The sequence below is a fragment of the Orycteropus afer genome, unplaced genomic scaffold, assembly GCF_000298275.1.
Source record: "Orycteropus afer afer isolate SDZICR_OR568_19922 unplaced genomic scaffold, OryAfe1.0 scaffold00235, whole genome shotgun sequence".
NCBI lineage: Eukaryota > Metazoa > Chordata > Mammalia > Tubulidentata > Orycteropodidae > Orycteropus > Orycteropus afer.
In genome coordinates this window covers 2,060,499-2,070,354 of record NW_006921822.1, presented here as the reverse complement: position 1 = coordinate 2,070,354, position 9,856 = coordinate 2,060,499, and the positions used below count along the sequence as shown (strand labels likewise).

At 35.3% G+C, this 9,856-nt stretch overlaps 1 protein-coding gene across 1 annotated transcript in view; it reads right to left on the bottom strand.

Moving 5' to 3' along the window:
• Positions 1-9,856, bottom strand: part of USO1 (USO1 vesicle transport factor) — a 126,607-nt gene that overhangs the window by 18,465 nt on the left and 98,286 nt on the right. The window contains 3 exon segments of the mRNA XM_042782075.1: positions 1,533-1,622; positions 2,276-2,439; positions 7,338-7,476. Of these exon segments, the coding sequence (XP_042638009.1) occupies positions 1,533-1,622; positions 2,276-2,439; positions 7,338-7,476 (393 nt within the window).

Here is a 9,856-nt window from a genome sequence, read left to right as displayed (position 1 = left end):
AAATGAAGATTATGTATTAACTTAAATCCTTTTTAATTTTAATATAGTTCTAGTATAAGTAGACTCAAAAAAAAAACAGGGAGCTCTGGTAGCATAGTGCCTAAGGCTAACCAGAAGGCTGGTGGTTCAAACTCACCAGCCACTCCCCAGAAGGAAGGCTGGGTAATCTACTTCCATAGTGAAAACTGCCTCTGAAACCCAAGGAGGGGTCGCTATGAGTTGGGTCTGTAGGGTCCGGCTCAACGGCACATAACAACAACAACAACAACAAAAATGAAACAGCAATTTATCTTTCCTACATGAAGAAACAACAACAACAACAACATGAAGAAAACATTATGGATATATACTGGGGACTTGGGAATCCTTAGTAACAAATGTTTGATTTAAAATCTACTCTGAGGTACAAGAGACATCATGAAATAAGACACAGCTGCACAGAGTTCAGCCATGTTAGTGGGCCAGGACCTGTTGATTAGCAGAGGGAGAAGGAAGAACGTCCAATGTTGGGTAGGACCTACTAGAATGTTCACTTCTTTGTATTACTTGAAAAAAATTTTTTAACACAACACATGTATTCCTTTTATAATAAAATAGGAAAGCAGGAGAGACGAATGTATGAGAAAGAATGGAAAAAGGGAAGAAAAGAAAAATCACATACAAATCCAACATTTTTAAGGTCTTTCTTCCAGCACTCCATTTTCTAATTATACATATGAATAGCTCTTTTTTCTCTTTTCTGGTTCTTCAAAATACAAATAAATTTTATTTTCTAATTAGATAAAGATAAATCTGCCCTAGTCGGTTCTGACTCATAGTGACCCCTCCTCCTTGGGTTTCTAAGGTGGTATCTCTACAGAAGTAGATTGTCCAGTCTTCCTTCTGAGGGGTGGCACATGGATTTGAACCTCCAGCCTTCTAGTTAGCAGTCAAATGCCTTAGGCACTATGCCACTAGATCTCCTAATAGGAATTTATAAATATGATAAAGTAGTACATCTATTCTTCTAGATGTTAAACATCCATCACTGCAGCAGGGAAAAGTTTACTTTGCTTTTCAGTTGGAGTTATCTAACTGAGATATACTAAATTTGTCTCTTGTTTTTCCCTTTCCTAATTCTAAAAATCAAAATTTCTTTTCTAGAGAGACAAGTTTAAACAGCTGATATATTTAGCTAAGCACTTATCACAGTCAACAGTATATGAAAACTAAGCATAGTATTTTCTATCCTCATCTTTGCAGTTTACAGGCTTTAGTTTATCCTTAATTGTTAGTTTACTGATAATCTACAAATAATCTGGGTGAGATGCTGAGATCTGTTAAAAAGAATACCACTGAAAAATAAAAACACAGTAAAAAGCAATATACCATTAATGTATAATTAAATCAAAGCTTCTGGATTATTAAATATCTGTCATCTGTCAAATTTTGCTTTCATGTGAAAGCAAAGTAGTTCTAGATCAATGAAACTGCAGGGCTATTACTCCATTATAATGAAAACTAACACAATATGGATCAAGCTGAAAATATACCTGTTTTAATTCTGCAACTTGTTCAGAATCTCTAGGGGAAGCTATTGCTGAAGACTGTTCATTTGTCCCATGTGATGTTTGGGAAGATTTCTACAAATAGCACAGAAATAAACTATGAAATAAATTCAGTCTAAAGAGGTGGTGGTGATTGGGGGTGGAAGGCACCAAAATAGAACTGAACACACACAAATTGTATCTTACAGATTTTCATTAAAAAATTTCACATCAACATTTTAATTCTTACATCCAAGATAAAATTTCAGTGTGGCTCATACTGTCTAGAACTTTTTTATAGTTAGCAAATTTATACTTATACCAAGTAATTTATTAAATCTAAACACTTATCTGAGATCATATAGAAAAAGATCAAATAATAAGGAATTTTATACTGACTGTCTCGCTGAATTCTCATAACAAGGAAACAGATATTACCACCACCATATATATGTGTGTGTGTGTGTGTGTGTATACATACATATATACATACATATATATACACACACACATACACATACCTCATATATATATATACCAGGAAACAAGTTTAAAGAGGTTAATGAAGCTGCTCAAATTCAATTAGTGTGGAACATTGAAGCTTAGACAGTCTGACTCCAAACTCATACTCTAAAAATATCAGTATTATATTCTGGCTAAAGAGAAGAATTAGGAGGATCTAGTAAAAAGCAAGCAAGATAATGAGTACTACTGATTTCTTTAAAAAATTCTTAATATTTACTTCTTACCAAATTTTCAATCAAAGAGTTCTTTTCAGCCAGTTGACTTTGTAAAAGTTCCTGATTATTTTTTAATCCTTCTATCTCTTCTCGTAACCTACCAATTTCTTCTGGCTGAATGCCATTCATCTGAGTCCCATCAATATGAGAACCTTGATGTTGATTGTCTTTTCCTATTAGGAATGGAATTTGAAAAGTCAGCATAAAGTTTTTTAATTTTTGAATTAGAAGATTCAAATAAAAATATAAGTGTGCAATCTCCTTAATGGAATTATGTTGACAATACATTTGCAGGCACTTTTCATCTTTGAAAAATGATGTATTGAGAAAAACAATAAGTTAGTATTTTCAGGGTTTCTGGCAGGAAAAAGAGCATACATAGTCTCATTAAGCCTAAACTGCATGGTTTAGTAATCCCTGACCGAGAATTATAGTAGTTTCAATTCCAATTGTGCCAATTAATGTAGGGAAAATAAAATTCCTTTAAAAAATCTTCACAAAGGAATAGATTCTATGGAGATTAAAATAATTGGCAAATTGTTGTCATAAATAAAGTATAACAGAGATCTTTCTAAAAATTTTAGTTAAAACTCCAGTGCCATGGAGTCAATTCCAACTCATAGTGACTCTACAGGACAGGGCAGAACTGCCCCATAAGGTTTCCAAGGCTGTAATACTTAATGGAAGCAGACTGCCTCATCTTTCTCCCAGGAAGCAGTTGGTACATTTGAACTGCTGACCTCTTTATCAGCAGCTGAATGCACTAACCTCTACACCACCTAAATTTCAGTAAGCCTCATATAAACACATTTTATATTTCTAAGTAGCTAGCATTCTAATCCTGTTGTTGTTGTTATTTGCCGTCAAGTTGGCTCCGACTCATAGCGACCCCTCCTTGGGTTTCCGAGGCAGTTATCACTATGGAAAGTAGGATTGCCCAACCTTCCTTCTGAGGAGTGGCTGGTGGGTTTGAACCGCCAGCCTCCTGGTTAGCAGTCAAGTGCTAGGCAGTATAAAATGATACTATTTAAGAACTTCTGACCTCTTACCATGTGCCAGACACTGATCTGGAGCATTGTATGTATTTCATTTAATTCTCACATGATGCAAATCGTATTATCATCTCCATTTTGCAGATGAGGAAATCAAGAGGTTAGATCAGTAGTTCTCAATTGGCTATACAATGGAATCCCCTGACAGTGTCTATAACTACTGACACCTGGGCCCCACACCAGACTACTTATTCAGAACTCTAGTGGCAGCACTGCTATTTTAAAAAACTTCTCAGGAGATCCTAATGTTCAGCCAAGTTTGTGAATCAATGAGTCTGACAATAAAATAGATAGGAAGGTGCTGGACTTCAAACTAAAGACCTAGTTCTTAACTATTCTTAACTATGATGCTATTTTGCTTCAAACTCTGATTTACATGTTTGTTATAGTGATTAAAGTTAACCAATTGTTGCTAGTCAACTCTGACTCATGGCAACCCCATATATGTCAGTGGAACTGTGTTCCACAGGGTTTTTAATGACAAATTTTCAGACGTATATAGTCAGGCCTTTTTCTTCCAAGTGCCTCTGAGTAGACTTCAAGTGCCAAGTCTGGTTACCAGCCAAGCTCATCACCATCTGCACCACCCAGGGACTCCAATTTAAGGTTGTTGTTATATGCCGTTGAGTCAGACCTGACTCATAGCGACCCCTCCTTGGGTTTCCAAGGCGGTATCACTACGGAAGTAGATTGCCCCATCTTCCTTCCGAGGAGTGGCTGGAGGGTTTGAACCATCAGCCTTCTGGTTAGCAGTCAGGTGCCTTAGGCACTATGCTACCAAAGATCCTAATTTAAGGTTAGGGAATGACTAATGCACAAAAACAATCTGTTTGACTTTGTCTAGCTCTTGGGATAGAATGACCTGGGTACTACAACAGCATCTAGGAAAATAAGGTTATGTATAAAGCAACTAAATCAACTGCAGATTGTAGTTAGTCAGTTAATTGTTTCAAAAGTCATCAAGTCTACAAACTATGAAGCCTAGAAACCAAATGGATATCAGGGATATTATTTCAGAACCTCTGGATTCTTCCTCTGACTCTATTTCACTGTCAAAGTTTCCACCAACTGTTTTCTTCTTTTCCCTATACTGCCTTACTGGTGATCAAATATGAAACAGAAATATGACTTGGATTGTTTATTTAATGTAATTTTGTATTTCTTGGCTTTATTGTTTATATTTCATAAATCTTTATTTAAATAAATCTTCTCTTTTTGAAAAAACTCCAAATAAAACCATATCTAGTAAATTAACTTTCTCCTTTTTCTTTCACTTCTGAGGAATACTTGATGATTTTTATATTTTCCTAAAGGAGGGCATGCTTCTAGAGAATTGGGAGAAAAATTAAAATTGTCAACACCAAAGGCATTTAAAAATCAACACGTCAAAACCTTCCCTTAAGAGTGTATCCAAGATCATATACAGGGTTGGCAGACAATGGGCCTCTCGAAGAGTATGAAGGGATGGACACTGGGAGGAGGTAACTATGGGGAGGAAGTGGGAGGGGAGCTGCTGCATTGTAAATTTTGGTCAATGACATGAGACAAAGTATATGTGAACTGCTGTATGAAAAGTGAATTTACTCTGTAAATCTTCACCCAAATCCTAATAAAAAAAAAAAAAAAAAAAAAAAAACCTTCCCTTATTAGAAATAGACTTTTAGGGTAAAGATGACAAATTGAAAACACAAATTTAGTTTCACTGTTTTCCTCATTAAAATAGTTTTATAGAGTCAAGGATCAGAATGGCAAAAAACCTGTCGATAGCAACAGTGAAAGCCAGAAGATACATTTTTCAAAATACTGAGGGAAAATTACTTCCAACCCCAAGTCCCATACCCAGCTAAGCTATCATTCAACTGTTAGGGTAAAATAAAGACATACTAGGTCTTCATGCTTCTCAGGAAGCAACTAGAGAAGGTACTCTATCAAGACAAGAAAGAAAAAAGCAGCAGCAGAAAACCTACGATCCAGAAAACAAGGAATTCACTGGAGAGGGAAACAGAATCCGAGGATAATGGTGAAAGGGAGATCCCAAGATGACAGCTGTGTTTCTGGCTTGGAGAGTGAACAGCAAGTCCAAATGACTCCAGGAAAGATGTTTCCAGTGAGACGAAACTGATGTATGTGAATGTTCTGAATGGATAAGATTAACGCAGCTGGCAGAGAATTAGCGTTTTAAAATAATGATAAGTATATAGAAATCTAAGTGAACAAAACAGACAATTGTTAGCTTCTAGAAAAACCAAAGTTTATCCAGAAAAGGAAATGTAATTATTGCATACTATATGGCTCAGTTGTCAACTATTCTCATAGAGTTTTAATAATATAAATACTATATATTGATCTTCTTCAAATGTATTACTGTGGACAACGGCTTCTTTGCCTCAGTGTCTTCTGTGAATTAGGAATTATAATATAATTAAATACAAAACTATATGTAAAACCTCCATTAAGTACTATTTAAATGTTATTCCAAGAAATGTGGTGATTAGGAGAAATACTACAGCTTGGTGACCCTGGTAAGATAAATTAACCTAATCTAGGTAAGTGAGTCTACTTCAGAGATTGGTTGTGATGAAGCATGAAAACACATTTGAAGTTTTCAAAATATCCAATAGTACCAGGGATTCCAGATATGATAATTTTCCATTCTTTGGTATTATAGGTATGTACTGCTTAATGTCCAACCAAAAACCAAACTCACTGCCATGGAGTCAGTTCTAATTCATAGTGATCATACAGGACAGAGTAGAACTGCCCCATATGGTTCCCAAGGCTGTAAATCTTTACAGAAACAGACTGTCTCATCTTTCTCCCACAGAGCAGCTGGTGGGTTCAAACCACTGACCTTTTGGTTAGTAGCCCAATGCTTTAACCACAGTGCCACCAGGGCTCCTCTGGTGAAATAGGACATTATATGATTTGGACGTTATGTGAACATCATATTAAAACCTTATGCAAGCCCGCTTCTGGCTGTCCTCATCACCATTGGTGCTGCTGCTGCTGGTGGAGTTGCTGGCAGTGGCTGGAGGAACGGGTGCGGGCAGTGGCAGCAGCTGAGAGGGTGGTGGCTGGAGCAAAGTGAGGGGAAGTGAGTGAGGAAGGAGCAGAGCATGCCTAGCCTTGCCCACTGTTCCCCCTGCCTAAGCAGCAGAACAGTTAGGGACCTGCAGCCCCTGCCACTGCCACCTACCTGCCTGTTGGACAAAGCCTGAGAGTCTGCACCCACAGCCATGTCTTCTGCCTCACCTGCCTACATACCACCTATGGTCCAGTGCTACAAGATTCTGGTTTGGGGATTTTTAAAACCATTAGAGGGAAATACTAAATAAAAGCAGAACTGCTTTCTCTTTAACAATCAACCAACCAACCAAAAAAAACTTTATTGTTGAGAACAAAGACATATGCAGTCGGACATTGTTTGTGAATGGACATTAAATGACACAACCCTGTGAATGAACTCTTATTTCAACACAAGAAGCCTTAGTAGTGCAGTGGTTAAGTGGTCGGCTGCTACTTGAAAGGTTAGTGGTTCAAACTCAAAAGCCATGCCACAGAAGAAAGATGTGACAGTCTATTTCTATAAAGATTACAGTTTGGAAAACCCTAGGGGTTTGTCCTATAGGGTTGCTATGAGTCAGAATCAACTCAACAGCAATGGTTTGATTTTTTGGGTTTTGATTTAAACATGACTAACTACAATTTTGTGCCCCCTTTTTTTTCCCCTATTTAATTTTATTAGTATTTATTGTATAACTTTTCTATATAACTCTATAAAAGAGGAAAAGTTATCTAAATCAGTTAATAAACTCATATTAACTTTTCCCAAAGGAATTTCAAGAAGCAAAACTCGCTGTAATGTATGTTGTTATTGTTGTTAGGGGCCTTTGAGTTGATTCTGACTCATAACAACACATACACATATAATTCACAATACACAGATAACTAAACAGACAGACACACACAAGTACACACATGTATCATCAACCAACAGACTAATGGCTAGCTATACTTACCTAGCTGTACTTTAAGAAGATTATACTGATCCTTGTGTTGCTGAATCTGAGATACCTGTTGTATGACTGCTGTCTGCAGCTGTTCATTTTGACATTTTAATGTAGAAACCAGCTGCTTTAATTCATCCAGTTGTAGGTCCTATAAAACAAATCATAATTCAAATGTTTTAAATTCACACTAATTAGCACTGAGAAAATGAACAAATTAAAAATTAGAGATTATATTGGTTCAGGATGTTAAGGTCCTCAATACTTCCCAAATCATCCAATAATTAAGCAGTAACACTTCAATACATACACACGGCCAAATAACAGGTAGCAAAACTGTAAGATTTCAACTGAGACCTCATTAATAAGTACTACAGCACAACCTATAATCTCACTCCAATTCAGAGGAAAAATAAAAATGAAAAACTCAATTTTATGTCCCATCAAGCCAATTAAGAATATCACATCAAACTATTTTAAAAAAAGGTAGTATATGTATGTACATATATGTATCTATATTATTTTTAACACTGAAGGACAATCATATTGGTGGATACACAACAAGATTAATGTAACTGATATCACTAAATTGTGTATCTGAAAAATGTTGAATTGGATTGGCAAATGTTGTAAGTTATACACACACACACCAACAAAGACAATCATATAACAGAACATTTAGAAGATTCAAAAAAGAAAAGAGCTTACAACTTTCACCATCCTAACATAACTACAGTTGGAATTTGACATATTTATTTTCTTCTAGTTTTTTAAGCCATGTTTTTTTTAAGCTTGTCTTAATCATTCCAAATGTAATTTTGTAATTTTAAATTTACTATTATATCCTAAGTTTTCCTCATTGATACACAGCTTTCATAATAATTTTTTTTTCTGTAAATATTTATAGCCTAGGAAATCTATGGGGTTGACTATGAGTCAGAATTGACTCAATGGCAGTGGGTTTGGTTTTTGGTCTTATGTATCTGATCAAGTAGATGTAATATGACTTACATTCAATGTTTCTGACACCAAGACTGCCTTTCACTTTTCAAAATGCTAGATATCACTTCAATAAATCTCCTGGTTCACACAGTCTTTTCTCTCAATTTTAGAGAATTTCCTTAGGAAGCATTCTCAGATATTACTCAAGGGATATAAATATTTTATGGATATTAGTTCTTGTTGCCTAAGTGTCAAACAGCATTTTAAATTGTATGAATATTTAAAATGAACATTTAAAAAAGAATCATAATAATTAAGAATAAAATAACTTTTTCTTTTTGCCTTCCAAATCAACTGTTTTTATCAGCTCTAAGTGTAGGCTATACATCATATTCCAAGTATTTATCTTCTATTGCTCCAAAGCTATTACATTTCAACAACTGGAAATGACACCATTATTTGCATCAAGATATAGATAAAAAATCTTAATAACCATGGGTTGCAAAGGTAGTTTGATGACTCTAATTTTGATCATTCAAAGATGATTCTGATTTACTGGTACGTTTTCTAATTAAATTGCTAAGATTAAATGCTAAATATTTCACTAAATTTTTATTCTTTGAATTATAATCTCAATATATCTCCTATTGTGGAAAATAAAGCACACATAATTTTCAATTTACGAGGTTCCACCATTAAGCCTATGCTCTTACTTGTCCCATGTAACACAAGATGTATGCAATCAGCAGGTGGGGGCAGAGGTTGGTGCAGGTAAGGGGATACAACCTGCCCCATACGAGCTGCCACCAGTGTATATATACTTTTTAATGACATTAGAAATTTAACAAGATCAATGATCTTATTTTCCAGATAATACAAATCTAGAATTTCCAATACTTGCTAGAATTCACCCAAAGATAAATACTATGATGAGGAGTTAAATGAAGAAACAGCACAAATAAAAGCAAGAAGCACATTTTGAAAGAAAGTAATGGAAGGTTTAAAGTGTTCAACACAACGCAAGTAATGGACGTTCACCAGCATCCTGAAAAAAAAAAAAGTCATTTGATGACTTTGAAAACGTACTTTGAATTTAATTCTAACAAATCAGCTCCAAATCTTTCTTCTCTAAACTACTATCAACTATTCAGTCATCTAAGACAGAAAACTAGGGATCATATTTGACCCTTTCTGCTCCCTCACCAACATCCAATCATAACCAAGTCCTGCCAGTTCTACTTTATTTAATTTACACATTATCAAATTACTTTTACACAATATAGTATGAGCTTTTGGAGTCCCAGTTGTCCACCTATATTTAAATTCCTGTTTCTCCCATTAATGAGTGACCCTGTATAAGTTTAAATTCTCTAAGTCTCAGATTCCTTGTTTATTTTAAACCAGATACTACTTTGTAAGAATGCTGTGAAATTTAAATGAGACAGTATTTAAAATGTGCTTAGCGAGTACCTGGAACACAGTAAACAATAAACAGTAACTATCACCATCATCACTATTGATGCCCTCATTTTCTTTCATAGTTTACCATAATAATCTCCTTCTTGTGTTCCCTCCCCTTTAGCCTTGTC